Source organism: Styela clava, chromosome 4, assembly GCF_964204865.1.
Source record: "Styela clava chromosome 4, kaStyClav1.hap1.2, whole genome shotgun sequence".
In the NCBI taxonomy this organism is placed as follows: domain Eukaryota; kingdom Metazoa; phylum Chordata; class Ascidiacea; order Stolidobranchia; family Styelidae; genus Styela; species Styela clava.
The window spans coordinates 3,857,724-3,880,377 of NC_135253.1; the positions used below are offsets into that span (position 1 = coordinate 3,857,724).

The following is a 22,654-nucleotide window of genomic DNA, read 5'->3' on the forward strand; positions in this document are numbered from 1 at the left end:
GAATTTCAACGAGTAGTGCTATCCATATCTGCATCATATGATAGACTTTCTTTCTAAATTCTTCTTGGCATTCATTTCGCATAACATCAATTTCGGCTGGAATTGTACGGAAAAACGTTTACAAATCTTTTTAACTTTCTCAATTAGTACAATATTATAGTACTTGCCATTGAATAATCCTTTTCAAGGTATTTGAGAGAGAGAGAGATTTATTTTTTCGTTAACCATAAATAACGGTCATCGTAATAATAATAAAAATAATAACAATAAGAAATAAATTAGTTTGGTATAGACAGGAGGAAATGATACGACCAGGCGGTCATCAAAGTCAACTCCCCCCCTTCAAGCTATTATGTTTAAGATCCACAGTTTCAGATGACTAAAATATTGGGGAGGAACATTCTAGAATTCAAAATTATATTCTCAAAATGGAAGAATAAAATTGGGGAGGAGAATGCTAGAGTAAATCATTTTTATTTATTTATGTGGAGCGGGATTTCAAAAGCTGAAGAGATTCCAAAGGTTACTGTATGAATTTAAATAATTTATACGCATATGTGATGATAAAATGTATGTGGTAGAACAAGTAATAAAATTACCAAATATATATACTTACCTATAACAACGATTTCTCAGATTACGCAGATCAAACACCGCGATTCTTTGCGCCTGTGCGCAACAAAACATCTGCAGAAACTATTATAATTTGTTTAATAAATGCGATGAGGCGGAACTTTGCATACCTATGTTGCAAAGCAATTTATGATAAAACTGATTCCAGTACTTTAATCTTTTAGCATTGATTCTAATGACACGTCATGTATGCATTTGGATCACAAATATTAAAGCCTGATTTTCTGGAATACCTTTTCGTCAAGCTGAAATAATGATGATTATAAATATATATAGTTCGGATACAGCTATTTTATCTTGTCTGTCCCTTACGATTCAGTGGGTAATTTAATATTATCGTAGTATCCGTATCGGAATACCGGCAATATCGTTTTTTTGAAATATCGGCGTGTCGTTATCGGACCGGTACCTGTATCGCCGATAAACGCGGTATCGGTATATCTCTAATGCATGTATTGCCATTCAAATCTTTTGAATTAAGAAGGGACAAGTGAGACACCTCGGACACGTAGAACGAGTAGGACAAGTGGAACACTAAGAAGGGACAAGTGAGACACCTTGGACAAGTGGGACACATGGAACGAGTAGGACAATTGGAACACGTGGTACAAGTGGAACACATGGACAAGTGAGACACGACATTTTTGAGACACCGTTTTTTTTGTGTCGGAAGTGTTTTATAGTTGTCTGCACCAAAACGAAATCAATTTTAACAAACCAAATGTTTGGATCAAACCATGATCCATAATTGAATCAAGCGTTTCCGCAACGACAAGTTGTGTGACAAGTTTGCTTTTCCGACGTTGCTGTTTACGCCGTGAGTCCAGGTGGTAAAACAGGTTTGTATTTATAAAAGTTTTCAATGAAACAACGAATTTATGTTTACTACATAAGAAAAGTATTTTGAACTAGCAACAAATCATTCTTTATCACGCAGAGCAAAAAGAAACAAGTCCAGATGAGATGTGTGCAAAAGTAGGCAGTAATGATCTTTACTTTACTATCGTCTCGCCCTTGTATCTAGTCTGTGTTCACCACAGCGCTCAGACTTCTTCTCAAAACATTTTTCGATTTCTCTCTTCTCACCAGACACGCTACGCAAGTCTAGCGACTGCTCTCAGAAGGCAGCTAAAACGGCCCTTTGAACGATAGCTAAGTGATTTTCATCGCATGGTTGAACTGGGAGAAATTACAAATGTTATAAAGGGGTGTCAAAAGTCCCTGGGGTCGTTCGGTTACAAAGGGACGAAAAGTGGGCACGTAACGTTCGTACCGAGCTGTTATGAAAAACCATATTATTGCCGAAATTATTATGCTCAGGGCTACTGCAATGAAGTCTTTTTCGAGGTCATTGGAATGATTTTGTGCAAAGCATGAGTTTTGCGAAAGTTAAACAAAAAGTTTTATTTTGTATATAATCTAATTTCGATGAATGTTTTGGTAAATATTTGACGATATACGCGTTTTTGTCAGTATTATTAAATGAACCAAATTTCGAAGACGAAAGACATTTTATTTGTGTAAAAGTTAGTTGAAACAACCAACTATTATACAGAGATCAATTTGAGTATTCGAATAACGTTTTTGTTAACAATTCACTGACATCAATCGATACATATATCGACATCATGAAAGGACAAAAAAATAAAACCTTGATTAATTCTTGACATCGAAATTCTTATTAATCACATTTCAAACAAAGTCTTGATAAATTAGAAAAGTCACAAGATGAGGAGCTAGGTAACTGAGTGAGAAACTGCGTTCACTACGTGGGCACGGCGTGGGTCATAAGTGTCTAAAAATCATATTTCTATTGTGATCGAACCAGTCATTGCGCTACGTGCATATATAGTATCACTTTTGCGAATAAGTTGGTTTCAAATTCTTTGTTCTGATTGTGAAACTGGGGTCAGAATCTCAGTCACCTCTAGCTTTTAGAGATACTTCCTGGAATAGAAATTGGAAAATTGAATGAATCAGAAAAATGTTTGGATGTATATAAATGCGACGTCTTGCTGGATAGTACGCAATATATATAGAAGTTATGAACTATAACGCGAAAAGGAATATTGAATGATGAGGCTGATGCCAAGATGCATCTTCTATGGACTATTTATTTTTGGAGGTGGGTGTACGATCTAAGAAAATCTGTACTTTCGAGTTGTTTCACGTTTTAGTTTTTATTACAAGTTGTGGTGGCAAACAGCTAAAACATTGAAATTGCGTATTTGCAAATTAAAAATTGTACACGTTTGTGCTTTCTAAAAAAATGATATATAATATACAGAAAACTATTTTGCAATTAATTTATCTTTATTATTCAGCATTATCGAAGGTGAATAAAAATTAACAAATTCGGACCGTGCTTATTTAGGTGGAATTGCAAGCTGCAGAGACAAAAATATCGTCTTCTCAATTCTCATTCCTACTCACAAATTCACAATGTCTTGCATTTTACAGTTTTTCATCTTTGCTCATGTGACCAGTGCGAATCACGTTTTAGAGCAGATAGAACAGGCGTCATCAAAGGACCCACAAATAAAAAAGAGTGCCGAGGATTTTCAAGGTGCAAGTGGACATTCGATTATCCATCCGGGGCTGGTGCACTGACATTGAGTTTCACAAGCCTCAATGATCCCACGCCACAAGCGCGTCTTGAAGTTGCAAAAGCAAGTAAGCATGCGAGATTACGTATATATATATATATATATATATATATATATATATATCATTGTAACCGGTGGTTTTACTTATCACTAAAAAACTTTAAACCATTTTTGTGGTTGTTCTAATGTCAATTATGTCATGGCTTCTGTAATATATTAGCACAATATATATAAAAACAATATGAGATGTAACAGTAGCTTTCATTGCAAATCGAGGGTTCAAGACAAAAGACCAGCTGTGGTAATTTAAAATAAAATTGGAATTGGAAAGATCTAATTATGTCATGGCGTTTGTAATATATTAGCACAACAATATGAGATGTAACAGTAGCTTTGATTGCAAATCGATAATAATTATAATTAAAAATATTACAATGCTGGTTTTGTAATCAAAAGTCGAAGCCATCTTCACCAAAATATTTAAATAAAAAGATATAGATGTTTAAAAGTCAAAAATATATATTTTCTCAAAATATCAGTATGCCTAACTCGTTTTCTGCGATATATTGGTGCTATCAATAATATGGTACACACTTGTATATTTTTATTTTGTTATTCAGATGGTCAAACCATCAAACTAATCAAGTTCCAAGCACATGGTAATACTGTTTGTTTTGCAACTTCGAAATCCGAACATTGTTCGCAAGAAATAAAACGCAACAGATGCGAGACTTACACAGGCGTCGAAAAATCTCCTTATGTGGTGTACAAATGCGATCCTTCAGCTTTACAATTTCAAATCCTATATGAGTTTTGGAATTGTACTGAAGGTAGGTAGTAAGCTATTTTTTCAATGTCTCTTATGTAGGCACTCTAATACATGTAAGGATTGGAGTTAAGTACGAATGAAAGTAATATGATATAAATATGACTATGAGTATAGCCACAATATTTTTATTGAACAACAATTGTCCTTTCTGCTAGTTCCGCTGTCGTCGCTATATTACATCGATATTGATGGTGCAGTATTGTGCGTTCTAGTAATTGTTTCACAACTTCAAATAAAGCAATTTCGCGTCGAATATACTATCAACGCACTTTCTCAAAGGATGCCCAATGCATAAATAGTTGACTATTCCATATTTTCCACATTGTGTTTATTTGAATTTACACATAAATGCTTGATATAAATTTTGAATAAATATTTCCCATATCTTTTTTACTGATATTGCAAAACACGTCCTCATATTCTGAACTATATTGTATTAGAATACAGATATCAATTTTCTGGGAAGTCTGTAATCAAATTTCTACGAAAACAATCGTGTTTTATCATTGTTGTTCATGCCAATGTAAAGTATGGTAGAATATATCGGAGTAATGGTGAAACGAAAAAAAATGTTCTCAAAGATGGCACTGAAGCCAAAGAGTTCAGTAAGAGTAAGACTTTTCAAGGCGGTCCCAAATATATATTTCCAAACGAAATGCACCGGGCAGGGCAAATTTGTTCAAACAGAAAAGTGGCGAAATTCATTTTTCTATAAATCATCGCGTAGGCTAATATATAATTAATTCTGATTCGACGTTTTTTCAACTTATAATTGGCTAATATAATCACATTCGTATCTAGAGAAACATGAGATGGCTACAATATTATTTTTTAATGAAGATAGATTAACCAATTATCCTGTTTTTTTTATTTGTTTATTTATACTTGTTTTCGCGCTTGTTTCGGAAACACTTTTGACCCTATCAATGAATGTTGCATACTGCGTCGAACAAATACGTAGTTACAGTTTCTATACATTAATCGCTGAATGGCATTTTCTATTCAATAGATCCTTATACTCTTCCGCTTTATGGTTTCAGAAACAACAACGCCAGCACAAACAACTCCTAAAATGACAGGTATGAATCGAAATAAAAGTTCATGATAGGCGTTATTGTAATCGACATCTGTTATGGGTTGTGTTGAAGTGGAGCCGAAAATTAATCAAAATTCGAATTAAAATCGCGAATGACTAAATATTAATCCGTAATTACTAACCATGAATTTCGTAGCAACCAATTAAATGTTGACCATTTCAACCCAATCTAAAACAAGCAGACTTTGAAATTAACGAAATTAAATTATATCACCATTGATATACAATTGGTGTTGTTATGACCTGGATAAAACCTTATTTATTCCAATAAAAAGTTTCAAAAAATTTCTGATACTTTATGATACTGACTGACTTATTTAGATAGGGGAATTGGACGCAGGCTAACGATATTATGTTTTTATTTTAATATTTCTATCGTTGATTTAAAGGAGCTCCCGAAGTGTATGTACCAAGATGACACACAACCTGAACATAATATGTGTACCAGGTTAGGGTTCAGGTTGTGCGCCATCTTAGTACATATACTTGGGGGAGCGCTGATTTAAAAGTATATATACTGCCACCTTTAAAAAGAGATTGTAAGAAATGATTGAAATTTTTCATATCGTTCGAAATCTACAATAAATATCGATAGAGGTGTCTTAACAAGTATTTATTCAAATTTTGATCAGGAAGTCACCACAGTCTCACCGTATTCATGTTACATTTTAAAGGTCTTGTAATTTTTGACTAAAAATACTGACGTGGATTGAAATAATCAAGTGCTGAAATCATTTTCATGGTTTGCAAATAAGAAAAGCCTACGACACCCGGTATTCCCACCCGGGTTACCCATACAAGTACTAACCGGGCCTGACAAGAGATACAAGTAGGACAAGTGAGAGATAAGCTGGACAATTGTTAGATAAACAGGACAAATGTGTGGCAAGTATGATAAGAGCAGGACAGCTGTTAGACAAACAAATCAGTCAAATATGGGACAAGCTGAACATGTGTGAGAAAATCAAGACGAGTTTCATTCGATCAAGAGAGGTTTCTACTAAGCAGGATTGGGCATGTAAGTACGAGTGTGGGCAAACCTGGACAAGTGAGAAACAGGACAAGATGGGCAAGTTTTAGACAAGCATTACACGTTTGGTAATGTGTTGGACAAATCAAATTTCTACGAAAACAATCGTGTTTTATCATTGTTGTTCATGCCAAAGTAAAGTATGGTAGAATATATCGGAGTAATGGTGAAACGAAAAAAAATGTTCTCAAAGATGGCACTGAAGCCAAAGAGTTCAGTAAGAGTAAGACTTTTCAAGGCGGTCCCAAATATATATTTCCAAACGAAATGCACCGGGCAGGGCAAATTTGTTCAAACAGAAAAGTGGCGAAATTCATTTTTCTATAAATCATCGCGTAGGCTAATATATAATTAATTCTGATTCGACGTTTTTTCAACTTATAATTGGCTAATATAATCACATTCGTATCTAGAGAAACATGAGATGGCTACAATATTCTTTTTTAATGAAGATAGATTAACCAATTATCCTGTTTTTTTTATTTGTTTATTTATACTTGTTTTCGCGCTTGTTTCGGAAACACTTTTGACCCTATCAATGAATGTTGCATACTGCGTCGAACAAATACGTAGTTACAGTTTCTATACATTAATCGCTGAATGGCATTTTCTATTCAATAGATCCTTATACTCTTCCGCTTTATTGTTTCAGAAACAACAACGCCAGCACAAACAACTCCTAAAATGACAGGTATGAATCGAAATAAAAGTTCATGATAGGCGTTATTGTAATCGACATCTGAAAATGAAAACACATCGATATTTTATCATTATTTTTAGATACAATATCAGAAGTACAAATGACCTCTTCTATTGAAGGTGAAAATAAAATGAATCTGTATATCTGTATATATACTGCCACCTTTAAAAAGAGATTGTAAGAAATGATTGAAATTTTTCATATCGTTCGAAATCTACAATAAATATCGATAGAGGTGTCTTAACAAGTATTTATTCAAATTTTGATCAGGAAGTCACCACAGTCTCACCGTATTCATGTTACATTTTAAAGGTCTTGTAATTTCTGACTAAAAATACTGACGTGGATTGAAATAATCAAGTGCTGAAATCATTTTCATGGTTTGCAAATAAGAAAAGCCTACGACACCCGGTATTCCCACCCGGGTTACCCATGCAAGTACAAACCGGGCCTGACAAGAGATACAAGTAGGACAAGTGAGAGATAAGCTGGACAATTGTTAGATAAACAGGACAAATGTGTGGCAAGTATGATAAGAGCAGGACAGCTGTTAGACAAACAAATCAGTCAAATATGGGACAAGCTGAACATGTGTGAGAAAATCAAGACGAGTTTTATTCGATCAAGAGAGGTTTCTACTAAGCAGGATTGGGCATGTAAGTACGAGTGTGGGCAAACCTGGACAAGTGAGAAACAGGACAAGATGGGCAAGTTTTAGACAAGCATTACACGTTTGGTAATGTGTTGGACAAATAGAATGAGTGTGGTAAAAGCAAGAAAAATGTAATGAGTAAGAACTTCTGGATTAAGAAAAGTGTGAGCTGACCACCACAAGATTGAAAAAAGCAGGACAAGTGTAAGGCTAGAAGCCCAATTGTGGCACAAGCAATACAAGCGTGTTAAAAGCAAGTAAAATTTGGGACAGGTAGATGAAAGTGTGAGACAAGCTGGGCAAGCTTGCTCCCAGCATGACTAGACTGGGACACGCAGGACAATTGTGAGAGAAGCAGTACAAATGTGAGAATAGCGTGAGACGAGAAAGACAATCAGGACAAGTTTGTGACTATCAGAACATGTGTGGAAAAAGCAAGATAAGCATGGGAAATATAGTTCAAGTGTGATGCCAAGAGGAAAAGCGTGAGAAAGGCAGGACAAATGTTGGCCAAGCAATACAAACAAGGCTGTCATAACGTACTTATTCAAAGGTTTGTCCTTATTTTAACATATGTTCCTATTTTTATTCTTGTTTTATGGGTAGAGGTTCTAATACCAGGCACTTAGATTGGTCAATTCAAATGATTGATTTGCTAGAAATGATATTTCACAACCTCATTGATTACTACGCGCATTCATCACGTAATAACAAAAAAATTAATTGACACAAGGACAAAACAATAGCCTGCCGGCCAAAATCAGTTCGTGTAACTAGAATAAAAATACAACCTAAACGTGAGATGGAACAGATTGTTTCTAAGAATAAGGAACTGCTGGAGAAAATCCTTTCTAGTGCATGTATGATTAACACGGGTCGCACTGGCATGAGTACATTTCATTCTGAGTTATTCTATCATTATATTACCCTGATGTCCTTATTTTGGGGTTCATATCCATAGCAGTCCGTAATAAAAGTGTGGGATAAGCAATTCAAATGTCGGACAAGGGGAGCAGGTTGGAGACAAGCAAGAAAAGTGTGATATACCAAAGAGGACTAAGAGACACGCGGATGAAGTTTGAGACAAATATAGGACAGGCAGAACAAGTGCAAGAGGCACAAATGTGGATCAAACAAGCAGGATAAGTGTTGGACAATCAGGACAACCGTGTAACCACCACGAAATATGTAATTCAAGCAATACATGTGAGAAGCAAGCAGGAAACGTGTGGGACAACGAGGAGTGTGGTAACTGCAGTACAATTGTGGTAAAAGTCGGTCAATTATCGGAAAAGTAGAGCATGTGTGGGAACATTAAGCCAAGTCTAATTCAATCAGAACGGGTTTCAAATAAGCAAGACAAGTGTTGAACAAGCAAAACAAATGTGGGACAATCAAAGCAAGTGCGAGACAAGTAGGAAAATTTGATAAGATAGATAAGATAAGTTTATTTCGACTCCATAATCAGCAAAAAGGCGATAAAATGGTTGATTAAAACATATTAATAAAAACTGATTATAAAATTACGAGAGTAAACAAAACCTTGGATAATTTGATTCAACCACAATAAAAGTGGGACACACAGGACAAGTGTGAGATAAGAAGGAACAATGTGGGCCACGCGTGGGGCAATACGGAAGAGTTTGAGACAGGTAGCACCCGTTTGGGACTATCTGAACAACCGTGGGAAGAGCAAGATATGTAGAGGACAAACAGATCAAGTGTGATGAAAGCAAGAAAAATGTCGGGCAAGCAATACAAATTTGTTAAAAGCTAATTAAATGTGGGACAAGTAGAGCAAGTGTGAGAAAGACAAAACAAGTTTGCTTCATTCAGTATAAGTGCGAGAAAAGCAGAACAAAGATGATGCAAGCAGGACAGGTTTGAATAGGGGATTCGAGTGTGGTATATGCACGACAAATATAGAGCACGCAGAGCAAGTGTGAGAAAAGCATCACAAGTTTAATTCAGTCGATACAAGTAGGAGACATGCAAGACAACTGTAAAATAAGCAAGACATGTGTGGGACAAGTGTGAAACAGACAAGATGAGTAAGTTTGAGACAAGTAGCACAAGTTTAGGACTATCTGAACAACCGTGGGAGAAGCAAGTTGAGCAGAGGACAAACAGGTCAAGTGTGATGCAAGCAAGAAAAATGTCGGGCAGCAATACAAGTTTGCTAAAAGCTAATTAAATGTGGGACAAGTAGAGCAAGTGTGAGAAAAGCAAAACAAGTTTGCTTCAATTAGTATAACGGCAAAAAAAGAAGAACAAAGATGATGCAAGCAGGACAGGTTTGAATAGGAAATTTGAGTGTGGTATATGCACGACAAATATAGAGCACGCAAAACAGGTGTGAGGAAAGCATCACAAGTTTGATTCAGTCAATACCATTAGGAGACATGCAAGACAACTGTGAAATAAGCAAGACATGTGTGGGACAAGTGTGAAACAGACAAGATGAGCAAGTTTGAAAGAAGCAGGACAAGTTTGGGAATATGTTGGACAAACTGAAGGAGTGTGGGACAAGCAATACAAGTGTGTTGGAAACAAGACAAATGTGAGGAGAGCATAGGAAAATCATAAAAAGAAATTTTGAATCAAACAAAGTGTTAGATAACCAGGACAACCCGAGAAAGGCAGGACTAGTATGAGACAAGAAGCACAATTGTGGAACAAGCAGGACAAGAGTTGGACGGGCAAACACCTGTATGTATCTTTAAATTTGCAGATTGCATTTTCACTGCTGCTGCGTCGGCATATACTATCATAGTGTTCAAAGCAGAACAAGCGTGGGAATATTAGGGCAAGTGTGGGGAGAGCAAGACAAGTGCGTTAGAAGAAAGACAAATGTTTTGTGGGACAAGCATAGCAAGTGCGAGAGAAGCGAACGACAGGAATGACAAGTTTGAGATTAGTATCAAAACATGTTTAAGAATAGCAAGATAGGCATGGGAAATATAGGTCAAGTGTGAGATAAGCAGGCTAAAAATTAGATAAATAGGTAATGTGTGGAACAAGCAATATAGGTGTGGGATAAGCAATTTAAATGTGGGACATGCTGAGCAAGTTGAAGAGAAGAAGTCACGTTTGATACAATAAAGACGACTAAGAGACAAGAAGGACTAGTGTAAGACAATCAGCGTTAGACAAGCAGAACAAGTTTGCTTCAATCAGGACGAAACTGGGACACGGAGAACAATTGTGAGACAAGCAGTACAAGTGTGAGGGTACGTGAGACAAGAAAGGCAGGTTTGAGACAAGCAAGATAATTTTGTGATTATTAAAACATGTGTCGGAAAAGTAGGATAAGTATGGGAAATGTATGTTAAGTGTGATGCGAGGAGGACAAGCGTGAGAGAAGATTGACAAAAATTAGATAAGCGGGACAAATGTTGGACAAACAATACATGTGTGGAATAAACAATTAACATGTCGGACAAGCAGAGCAGTGGGATATGATAACGACGAACAAGAGACAAGCGGGTCAAGACTGACAAATATGGGTCAAGCAGAACAGGTGCAAGCAATACAAGTGTAGGACAAGCCGACAGGGCAAGTGAGGACAACCAGGACAATTGTGGAACAAACACGACAAGTGTCAGTCTAGCAAAACATGGTTGAAAAAAGCAGAGAAAGTGTGGCACAAAGAGGAGGAGTTCTGGACAAGCAGTACAAGTGTGGTAAACGCCAGTCAGAGTGGTACACTCAGGACAAGTGTGAGACAGGCTGAACTACTGTTGGTCTAGCGTAGGACAAGTTTGAGACAAGCAGCACAAGTTTTGGACTATCTGAACAATTGTGGGAAAAGTGGCATATTTACATAGAAAAACACGTCAAGTGTGTTGCAAGCAAGGCAAGTTTGAGATAAGCAGGACAAGTTTGAAATAAGCAGGACAATGGTGGGACAAGCAATACAAGTGCGGTAGAAGCAGACAAATGCGTTGAGGGGAACGGGAGCTGGTGTGAGACAAGCACTACAAGTTTGATTCAATAAAGACAAGTGTGGGACATTCAGGACAAGTGTGAGAGAAGCAAGGTAAGTGTGTGTCAAGCGGGAAAAGTTTGAGACAAGCAAGAAATGTATGGGGCAAACAAGAAAATTGTAATACAAGTACAACAAGTGTGAGATAAGCAAGACAAATATGGGACAAGCACGAAAGTTTGAAAAAACAAGACAAGTGTGAAGCAAGCAGAAAACCGTAGACTAACAGGATGGGGTTGGACAAGCAATACAATTGTGGTAAAGACATGCCAAATATGGTGAAATAACTAATACAAGTTTTATTCGATTAGAAAATTTGTGAGCAACTGTGAGACAAGCACTACAAGTTTAATTCAATAAAGACAAGTGTGGAGAACATGCACGACAACTGTGAGAAAAGCAAGGCAAGTGTGTGTCGAGCGGGAAAAGTTCAAGACAAGCAAAAAATGTACGGGGCAAACAAGAAAACTGTACGACTAGTGTGAGATAAGCAAGACAAATGTGGAACAGGCACGATAAAAGCAGAACGAGTTTATAAAAAAACAAGCAAAGTGTGAAGCAAGCAGAAAAACTTTAGACAAACAGGACGGGGGTGGGACAAGCAATACAATTGTGGTAAAAGCATGCCAAATAGGATGAAATAACTTATACAAGTTTTATTTGTTTAGCACATTTGTGTTTAAAGCACTACAAGTTTGAGGGAAGCGAGGCAAGAGTTGGACAAGCAGGACAAGTGTTTTACAATCAGCAAAGGTTTGGAATAACCAATACAAGTGTGGTAAAAAAGAGCAAGACAAATTTTAGACAAACAGAGCAAGTGCGAGACAACAAGTTTGATTTAATGAGGACGAATGTGGGACAAGCAAAAAAGTATGAGACATGCAGGACAAGTTTAATTGATTGATGAAATGTATGTATCAGGCAGGAAAAGTGTTTGACAAGCAGCACAAGTGTGATACAAGCAGGACAGCTTTGAAGTGAGCAATACAGGTGTGGTAAAAGCCAGAAGAAGTGTGAGACGAGCATAAAAAACGCGGGACGTGGGAGAAGATTGGTATAAGCAGGACAAGTGTGAGATAAGCAATACAAGTGTCAGCAATACAAGTGTCATTATTCGCTATTTGATTAAGATACTAAATATCTAATTTAGTTTAACTAATTATAACATCAACTCAACACCTGATTATGCCACTCGGAATAAAAAGCAAAAAATCTCAAGATCGCAAACCTGCATCAGAACCAACAAGCAAATCCAGTCCACCGGATCCTGGGCTGTCACCAATAGTACCATCTTTACCTGGTTCATCTTCCTCATCCTACTCAGGTCATAGAGAAGAGGAACAACTAACACCACCTGTTTCCTCTCTGAGCTTGACTAAGATTCAGGAAAATATTCAAAAGAACATTGAAATTCAACTTCCAAGTATCATTGCTCGCTGCATCTCTGAGAATTTTAACAACTCATCAGAGTATTTACCCTTGAGTCCAGGATTAAAAGACTTTATGGACAAACAAAATCAGTCCTTGAAGGAAATTAAAAATGAACTATCTGTCATCAGAGAGTCCCAGGACTTTCAATCTGAAAAGTTTGATGACATATTAAAACATCAAAAAAATATGGATGATCAACTAAAATATCAAAATAAAAAAATTCAATGCTTAGAAGAACGCATTCTGGATCTCGAAGAAGATCTTTGGTATTTATCCGAGCACACTGAAGACCAGGAACGGCGCTCCAGACCCGAAAACCTGGAGTTTCACGGAGTCCCACCCTTAGCAAATGAAAATACCGACGAACTGGTTTTAGAGATTTCAAAACTCACCAAGGTGAATATCCAGCCAAGGAATATTTCTTTTACTCATCGCTTCCCTACAAGAAATCCGAAAAACCACCCTCCTATTATTGCTCGATTTACTAACCGAAGAATTCGACATCAGATTTTCAGAATCAGATCATCAGAAAACCGCAAACGTTTGAAGGATGCTTCAAATATATCTAATATTAAAGACATGTCTAAAGTTTTCATTTCCGAAAACCTCACCAATAGGAACAAAGACTTATTTTTTCAAGCAAAGGCGCTAAAAAATAGATGCGGCTACGCGTACCTATGGACCTCCAATGGAAAAGTCCGGATAAAAAAAAACAGAATGACAAATACTCTTGAAATCTTGGATGAAGATGATCTCCAAAAAATAAAATGGGTCAGACTTTTTTAATAACCTTTATTTTTCTTATATAATCAGTATTTTCCATGTCTTCTGAACAAATATGTTCAATATGTCATTTTTCGTGTCAACCTGATTTTTTTATATGATGCAATTTGTGTGACCTTAAATTTCACCCTACATGTGTTGCCCCATTGCTCCACCCAAATTTAAACTATATTTGTGAAGTGTGCTTTGCTCCAAATTCTCATGCCTCTTTTCCATGTACCTTTTTATGGGAATCATTGAACCTGCCCTCTACTATTTGCCCTATTACAAGTGAATACATAGAACTCCCTAATATTAGTGGAACTTTATCACAGCTCAAATCGACGGACTTCATTTTTTTGCATGTGAATATAAGATCCCTTTCAAAGCACATTGATGACTTAATGCAAATGTTAACAAGTTTCGACCAACTAACGCATATCATTGCCTTAAGCGAAACTAGACTTAATGAATCTCCCATTAGTACTATATTTATAAATAATTACAACTTCATTCATTTTCCATCTCCTACCAAGGCTGGGGGCGTAGGGATTTTTATACGCCATGATGTTTGATTTGTTGAAACAATTGAGTTTAGACTTAACTTTCCCCATTGTGAAGATATATGGATTCAGGTCAATGCATCCTCTTCTGATAACCCCAAAAAGTTCATTGTTGGAGTTGTTTACAAACATCCTCGCAACGATCTTTCCGACTTCATGGGAACAATGAATTCCCTACTTTCCAAACTAGAAAATTCGATAAGCCTCTTTATAATTTTAGGTGATTTCAATATTAATTTACTATCCAAAGATAATTTGTCTACACATTACACTGACATGCTTCTATCGCACCTAGCCGTTCCTATCATAACGCGCCCAACAAGAGTAACCTCGACATCACATACATTAATTGATCATATATACACGAATGCAATCGATCGCTGCTCCTCATCTATTATCATACAACATGATATATGCGATCACTTTCCTATTATGTCATCCTTTTCTTTTACGAACACAACTTTCCGTAAGGCCAAACCGCGCATGAAAAAAAAAATGTCTAATTTCAATGAGGAAACATTCAGAAATGATGCTCAAAACGCATTCTATGGATTTTTATTGACAGAATTGTCCACTGATAGCTTCAATGAGGTGTTCAGCATCTTTATGACCTCATTGGAACATTTACTCGATGAACATGCATCTATGGTACCGGGTTCTCGCAAAAAAACAAAAATTCTATCCAAACCCTGGATTACGAATGGTATCCAAACATCCATTAGATTCAAAAGTAAAATGCATAAAAAATATTATTTGCATGGCAGTCAAAGCCAACGCGCACATTACAAAAAATACCACAACATCTTAGTTCACCTACTAAGAAAATCAAAACAAGCCTATTATTTGTCAAAAATGAAAAGCAATAGAGAAGATGTAAAACAAACATGGCAGACAATAAAGAAGAATGTGAACATTAAATCGAGAAACAACTCCTCAATATCAGAAGTAAAACTTCAAAATGGACTCAAAACTAATGATAGCCTAACCATTGCCTCCGAACTTAATAATTTCTTCTCAAATATTGGGAAAAATTTAATACCAGCTGTTCCCACAACAAATAAACATTTCTCGAGCTTTCTAAAAGCTTCCTTAAGGAGTCAATTTATATGCGACCAACAAATGTGGCCGAAGTCTTCAATACCATTCTTGCTTTGAAAACAGGAAAGGCCACAGGCCCATATAACATCTCTACATTTCTCCTAAGGAAGATTGCTAACATAATCTCACCCATCATAGTAAATTTCTTCAACACGTCTATAAGAATAGGCATATTTCCATCTGCGCTGAAACTTGCCAGAGTCATACCATTATACAAATTAGGTGATAAAACTAACCCATCTAATTATCGACCAATCTCCATTTTATCATGTCTGGCAATTGTCTTTGAGAAACTTCTGTATTGCAGATTAAGTGATTTTTGTGATGAGAACAAACTAATAAATAAATGCCAATTTGGTTTCCAAAAAAATCATCCAACAAGCCATGCCATAACTGACTTCATAGAATATATCCATGTGAAATTCGAGAAGGGAGAGCATGGCTGCTGTGCCTTTTTAGACCTGAAAAAGGCCTTTTATACCGTTAGTCATAGCATACTCCTTCGCAAACTTAATCACTATGGAATTCGAGGTTGCGCGCCTGCCCTTATCAAAGATTATCTGTAGGGCAGACTCCAATTTGTCGAAGTTGGCTCTCACCGTTCCCAGGTTCTTCCAATCGAAGATGGCGTAATCCAAGGGTCTTGCCTTGGCCCATTATTATTCGTTCTTTTTATAAACGACATCTCTCATTGCTCTGATTTGATGACCAAATTATTTGCAGATGACACCCGGTCTTCTCTGTAGTTCCAAATCTTCACTGAATCTCCAAAATCATGTCAACCTAGAAATGGTAAAAATTTATAATTGGATGCTAAGTAACAAGCTCACCATCAATTTAAAAAAGTCTAAAGTAGTCCACATTAAGCCAAATCGCAACCGCGACAAAACTCCTCCAGAAATCAAAATCAATGAAATCGAGCTCGAGTCTGTGCCTTCGTATAAATATCTGGGGTTAAACATAGACAATCGTCTACAGTGGGATGTGCACATCAATGAAGTGCGAAAAAAAACTTTCACGTTCGGTGGGCATCTTGAGCAAACTCCAACATTACACGGACAGAAATACACTGAAGATAGTTTATTATTCTCTCTTTCAAACATATATCCAATATGCAGTTGTTGCATGGGGATCAGCCTCCAAGTCAAAACTAAATCCTATTAAAGTTTCACAGAACAGGGCCATTAAAATTCTCTATAGGCCTACTGCTCATATTAACATGAATATTATGTATCACGAAACTGGTGTCCTGAAGCATACCGATATTTATCAGCTAGAAATTTGTAAGTTGATGCACCAATTCCACAATCGTTGCCTGTCACAGGCATTTAACAACTATTTTGTCAAGCAAAGCAATGTTCACAATTATAACACTAGATCAGCATCCACATCATCACTCCATGTACCTCGCCAGACCTACACTAAAACTCAAAATTCACTCAAATATAAGGGTGTTATTATGTGGAATGCTCTCCGTGCTGATTTACGAAGCATGTCATACCTACCAACTTTTCAAATCAAATATGAAAAGGGAATTTCGTGTCGACTTACTTCGAATGTTTGTAACAACCCGACCAAGATCTTTATTGTGGCTGCTTTTATGACACCACCTGAAAAAATATAATGTGAAAGGTTATTGAATCACTGCAATAACCTAGTAGTAAATACTGTATACTTGCAATAGTTAATATATTATGTCTTCATTACTTTACTGCAACTATCTTTCTCAATTTATAACTCTTGTATCTTTATATGACAAACGTTCATTACTGTATTTACTTTAATGTAGTGAATGAGTTCATATTTGATTTCTGTAATTCAGCGATTCCCAAACTTTAGTCGCCCCGTACCATTTCGAGATTTTGTGGAGTGCCGCGTACCGCCTCCATTAGTAACGCGCGCTAAAAGCGGCAATATTCCCACCGTTGTGACGTCATAATAGAGTATTTTATCCATGAAAAATTTAACAACAAATTCTATTAAACTAGGCCGCATCAGCCAAGGTTGATGAAGAAGAAGAACAGAATGAAATAACAACAGAACAATCAATTTATTCAATGCGATGGCTGAATTTGTTTATTTTCTACGTGGCATACTGTTGTCCAGCGCAAATTATTCTTTTAATTACCTGCTGGGTTCAGCGAAAATGGGTGTATAGGGAGATTGACACTATCTGCGATTACATTGAATTAACACACTAGTAATACATTAAATAGCATTACAATTCATAGTTAAATCCACATTAGCTACAGGTGCTATTTTAGCATTTCAAGGGAAAACCGGGCAGAAATGAGGAAGAAGAATTGAGCTTTTGCCCTTATTCCTCAGACCTACATATTTACAAACTTTTAAAAGGCATAAACTACACATTAACGATCACGAAATTGAGTTTTATTAAAAAGCAGAATTTTTTTTCATGTAAGTGCGCTGTCATTTTTTTCCCCTGACAATTTGGCGTCGCACGACCGAACATAAAGCTTGGGAACCGCAGTGTTAAATGATGCGTGGCATCTTATGCAATATTGAATCACTAATCAGCAAAATAGGATAGGATTTAGCCTACATATTTATCCCGGGGGAGAGGAAAGCCGGCTTATCCATATGGCGAACCACGGCCTCTCGTCCGGTTACCATTCCAAGTCGGGTATGGGATTAGTTATATTGTTTGTTTTCGGAAGCATGAACTTGATGGTGGAGGAAGCCGTAACCGATCAGCGGTTACGTGAACGACGGCGAGGAGTCCAGCAATCCTCTCGCACATAACCATGCCTGCATGGGATTCAAACCTGCGAACCCACGCAGAGTAATTAGAGGTGCGGTAGCGAGCCCGTTGAGCCATAACGCTTAGCCCGTTGAGCCACACCGCCGCGCTGTGTGAATAATTCGATCACAATTAATATATAAGAAATAGGACCACACAAGCGAAAGACAGCTGGGTTCGAAGGGGCCTGTCACATGTTCCGTAGTTGAGAGATCCCAAGCAAGTTGTTTTCCGAAGATTCAGCAAGGGGCAAACGTTCGATTTTATACCAACACATGGAATTTGTGCCATCATTTATGACTAACTTAATAAATATCATGAAAAATTTAGGCTCAATAACTGATCCATCGGTTACTCGAAAATTTATAGAAAAAGTTTTGCAGCACTGATAGTCGACAACGGCATCGATTTTGCGACCGAAAAGGAGAAATTTTATCTAATTTGAGCACATATGCTCTACGATTGAATTTTGTGTAAAAGTCGCACAAACTCTACGAGCTGTCCTAACAGATTCGAAGCCACTGAATTAGTTTTTTCGGAGCGATACAGCCCACAGGACGTGGTATTTTGTTTCGGTTTTTAAACTCAACAAATCTGAAGTCGAACAATCCCTATAAAAACCGTATTGTTGATCAGACGCTCAAGCAAGGGCCCAAAATTTCCTAATTTTGCCAGAGATAAGAATGGGTTGAGAACCTTCCGATGTGAGCGAATCGGATATTGTGAGTTTGTTCGTCATTTTCAACATTACTATCTTTTGTAACATTTACCTTTTTCGCCTATCAGCTTTACCTCCCGCGTGTATTCCGTGAAGAAATACGCACTTTAACTTACAATGACTACTAGTATTTTATTTATTGTTTACACAAAAGAAAATTGAAATGAACAACAGATTGAAATCTTTACAGAAATAAATTTTGAAAAATCAATGATAAAACTCGAAATCAATCCAACAAATAAAGTTTTTTCAGTGGATGTGGTAGAAGGTGAAATAAATTGATATTCAAACTACCTGATTCTCTTTGCTTATACTTATAGATGGTTAAATATAGGAATTGACAGCAAATCGGCTATTAGATAATGAATAACATCAGAAAAAACAGTGGTAATGATTTAACTTGCATAAATGTACAAAAAAATCACCAACATATGAATAATCCATATTAAAATCAAGAATACATAGTTAATGTTATTGGAAATTCAGCATGGTTGCATTTGAAGTTCCGGTGATATTATAAAAAATAGAAATACAAATTTGAAGAAATAAACTTCGGTCACAATCATTTTGTATAATAGGAATGCAGATTACTTTATTGTCAATTCATAAAAGATGTAAATGGTGATAGTCTATTTATTGACATCAGTTCCAAATTATTTTTTCATCCGTACAATATAATCAAAAAGTGATTTTCTTTCAGGGCTCTATTTGGTATTCACAAGACAAAACACAACATATTCATCTTTAGATAACAAGAAAGTTAAATTTTAATGAGGCGTTTTCATACCGAACAAGGCTCTGTATAAGCAGCCTGACAATTACCCAAATGGTTACCTAAATAGTATTAAATGAATATTATACTGTTATGTTATCATCTAATAATATATAAGGCAGAATCTAGGGCACAACTAAATAAGCATTAACACGATTTCTACTGCAGGTTCTACAATCAGGAAACACAAAATAAATCACAATAGGACCACACTTCCATGGCTAGTACATGCCAAATTATATATTACTGTATAATCAGACTGTATATTGAAAGATTAATTTCACTACATACCAACATCAATGTTCGTTCAATTACTCAACAAAAATTTCACACTCAAAGAAAATAAATCAGAAATGTGTTTACAGCATAATTCCTTTGGCAATTTCGAATACCAACTATCGTCTTCATTTCCATCAATAAACTGGATATTTGGAAACAAATCTTCAACCAAGCTGAAATAATATAATACCATTAGATGGATGTATGTTTTTTAAAGAATTACTAAATTGTCATGGGGGAAAGCTTCAAAATGAAGTCGATATGGTAATATTCCTAGTCCATGACAGGAAAAGAAACTGATAGACTGCAAAGAAAAAAGCTCTGTTTGCTATCCATATATTTTTAATTAACATTCATATGTGAAAGACTTTTACAGAAAAGGCTCGACCCTAACTACTATAGAGGTAAACACCATGATCAACGTAAAATTAAGACAGTTGCAAAGTAATGTTGAAAACATATTTATTCACCTCCAGTCAGCATTACTTTCTGGAAAGTTGATCAACATTTCGTTGATTCTTTGTTGTAGCATGACAACATCCATTTGTTTAAAAGTATCTTCAACTTTTTCTCTGATATAATCGGGAATCTCTTCTTGATTGACTAGATATAGAAGATATATTACCTATTGACCAAGAATGTTCTAAAAATCGAAATTGAGTGGTGCAAAAAATATTCAGTCATAAAGGGTTCATCAAAAATTTATGACACATTATAATTTTGGATTTTCCAAACTAATGTTTTTAAAGAGCAAATCATCCATAGACAAAACCAAATTAGAATATTATAAATTTACATGAAATACCGTTTTTCACATTCTTTCTCATTTAGCATATCTGATAGGTTGGCAATACCTAATAGTAAGATCTATCACTGAATCATTGAATTCATATGAATACATACATGGGTAAACTGAAACACGTCTACTTTAAATATGAGTTAAACATAAAGATATCATCTATCCATACTTCTTCTGAGAACTTTGGAAACACATGTACAGAGCATTAGGGGAATGAAAATAGTCATTCTTCTTACCAGTAAACAAAGTTTCTTTGTATGGATCAAGTCCTCGATGAGAGAACATTACCGATTTGTGCCATGTTAACCTTTGATACAAAGAAAGAACATGGCAGGTATTGGTGGATCTCGGTATCATAGAAGTCTGAGCTGACATCATTTTCAGATCTTTCTCAAGAAAATCACAGAGCGGTCTTTCAGATCTTATTTTCACCTTTAATTTGAGAAAAAAATATCGTTTAAAATAGAAACCTATCATAGAAGCATTTTCAATAAAATGGTTGACAAATGAAGCAATTAGTAAAATCATGAAAGGTCTGTGATTGGAAGCAACAAAAACTGAGCTTTGGACATTGCCATTAAGCGGGGATAGTGGTTTTACAAAGCTTTCCAATTTGTATAATGTTCTAGATAGAGCAGCCAGTATTACATACAAAAGTAGCTATCAGGTTATAAATATATTTTTAGATATAGAGGATGATCTTTTAAATTCGGGCTATTCTACAGTGATCATGGATTGATTTCTAAATTATCCAGGTCCATAATCTTCAATTTGCAATACTATTGTTGTCACTACATCACCACATGACATAATATGCAAAATGTATATTGCATTACCATCAACGCTAAAATTGGATGATTCATGATTCACCAAGTTGCAGGCTGAAGAAAAAGCCTAGCAGAGAGCATATTGATCATTTTATCAAATAAGAACTTACCTTAGACAAAAAGGTGATAGCGTTTGTTAAAGTTCTAACCACTTCACATATCTCAGAAGAATGACATTTTGAAACTAATCTGTCAATATCTTGAGATAGCTTAGCTGTCAATGGTATCTGAAAATTGTTATGACAATTATTTTAATGCTTAATATATCATAAGTTAGGTCATATTTGTACCTGCTTCTTCAAGAACTTGCTACATTGACACTATGACAATATAAAAGTTTCTTTTAAATTTACCAGGTTGAAATGTATGTCATTGAATAAAAAGCATAAATATGATGTACAGCTAAGGCCTAATTTTCAGGAGAAAACTTCGAATACTAGCAGTATGCTCACAAATATATATTTTTATTGATAACCACATGCATTCCCCGATGTTTGTGTTGAAATCATTGGTTTGTATTGGTAACCATACAATTAAACAAATTTTCTTTTATATTTTTATTTCTGCATAGATTAATACAAACCTTCAATACCCAATAAAAAAATCAATTAATGTCCATATAGAAAGAGAGTGAATGATTTACTCTACTAAGTGAATCAATTTGTGTGTATGAATCGAGACTCACCTGATTTGTAGTTGCTACAACTCTACCCCAATCAACACCAATTCCAACATCCTGAGGATAACTCATACAAGGTAATGTCTGCAATTAATTTAAACGCTGCAATTAATTATTTGAAAAATCCAATACATAATATAATTGGGAATATGATTCTTTTTATTTTTGATCATTTATGGAGTTTCTACATCAGCAATTCTAGTTTTTGATATGGGAATAACTTTAATTCATTTTAATAAAAATTACACGAATCATCTACCTTCTTATCAATTAGCTTCTTGCCGCGAACGAATTCTTCTTGAACCTAAACAAGAGTATAAATAAATTTAATACATGCAATATACTTGTTTCTAAAAATATTGCATTTTCAATTAAAATTATATATTTAATATATAGTATTCATCATGATCAACCTTATTAGGCCTCATTGGGTT

At 35.7% G+C, this 22,654-nt stretch overlaps 2 protein-coding genes across 3 annotated transcripts in view; one reads left to right on the top strand and one right to left on the bottom strand.

The window, feature by feature from the left end:
* Nucleotides 1-1,856: 1,856 nt before the first annotated feature.
* LOC120325750 (uncharacterized) lies at nucleotides 1,857-12,435 on the top strand. Its single transcript, XM_078111570.1, has 6 exons — nucleotides 1,857-2,758; nucleotides 3,094-3,306; nucleotides 3,860-4,069; nucleotides 6,847-6,885; nucleotides 6,975-7,040; nucleotides 12,200-12,435. Exons 1-6 carry the CDS (start codon nucleotides 2,707-2,709, stop codon nucleotides 12,433-12,435), a joined length of 816 nt encoding a protein of 271 aa, XP_077967696.1. The 5' UTR covers nucleotides 1,857-2,706.
* A 6,551-nt stretch (nucleotides 12,436-18,986) lies between these two features.
* LOC120333869 (E3 ubiquitin-protein ligase rnf213-alpha-like) overlaps nucleotides 18,987-22,654 on the bottom strand; it is a 50,761-nt gene continuing 47,093 nt past the window's right edge. For both annotated transcript variants that reach the window (XM_078111628.1, XM_078111627.1), the window contains exons 59-64: nucleotides 22,480-22,524; nucleotides 22,227-22,304; nucleotides 21,652-21,768; nucleotides 20,951-21,146; nucleotides 20,386-20,518; nucleotides 18,987-20,088 (exon numbers count right to left, since the gene is read on the bottom strand). In XM_078111628.1, coding sequence (XP_077967754.1) covers nucleotides 19,944-20,088; nucleotides 20,386-20,518; nucleotides 20,951-21,146; nucleotides 21,652-21,768; nucleotides 22,227-22,304; nucleotides 22,480-22,524 — 714 coding nt within the window. In that variant the 3' untranslated portion in view covers nucleotides 18,987-19,943. The remainder of the gene's footprint in view (nucleotides 20,089-20,385; nucleotides 20,519-20,950; nucleotides 21,147-21,651; nucleotides 21,769-22,226; nucleotides 22,305-22,479; nucleotides 22,525-22,654) is intronic.

Bases quoted from the DNA above. Each gene is read 5' to 3' on its own strand.
- LOC120325750 (XM_078111570.1), top strand. From the start codon at position 2,707: ATGATGAGGCTGATGCCAAGATGCATCTTCTATGGACTATTTATTTTT. The intron at 2,759-3,093 runs GTGGGTGTACGA...TGCATTTTACAG, and splicing joins TGGACTATTTATTTTTGGAG to TTTTTCATCTTTGCTCATGT. The intron at 3,307-3,859 runs GTAAGCATGCGA...TTTGTTATTCAG, and splicing joins TCTTGAAGTTGCAAAAGCAA to ATGGTCAAACCATCAAACTA.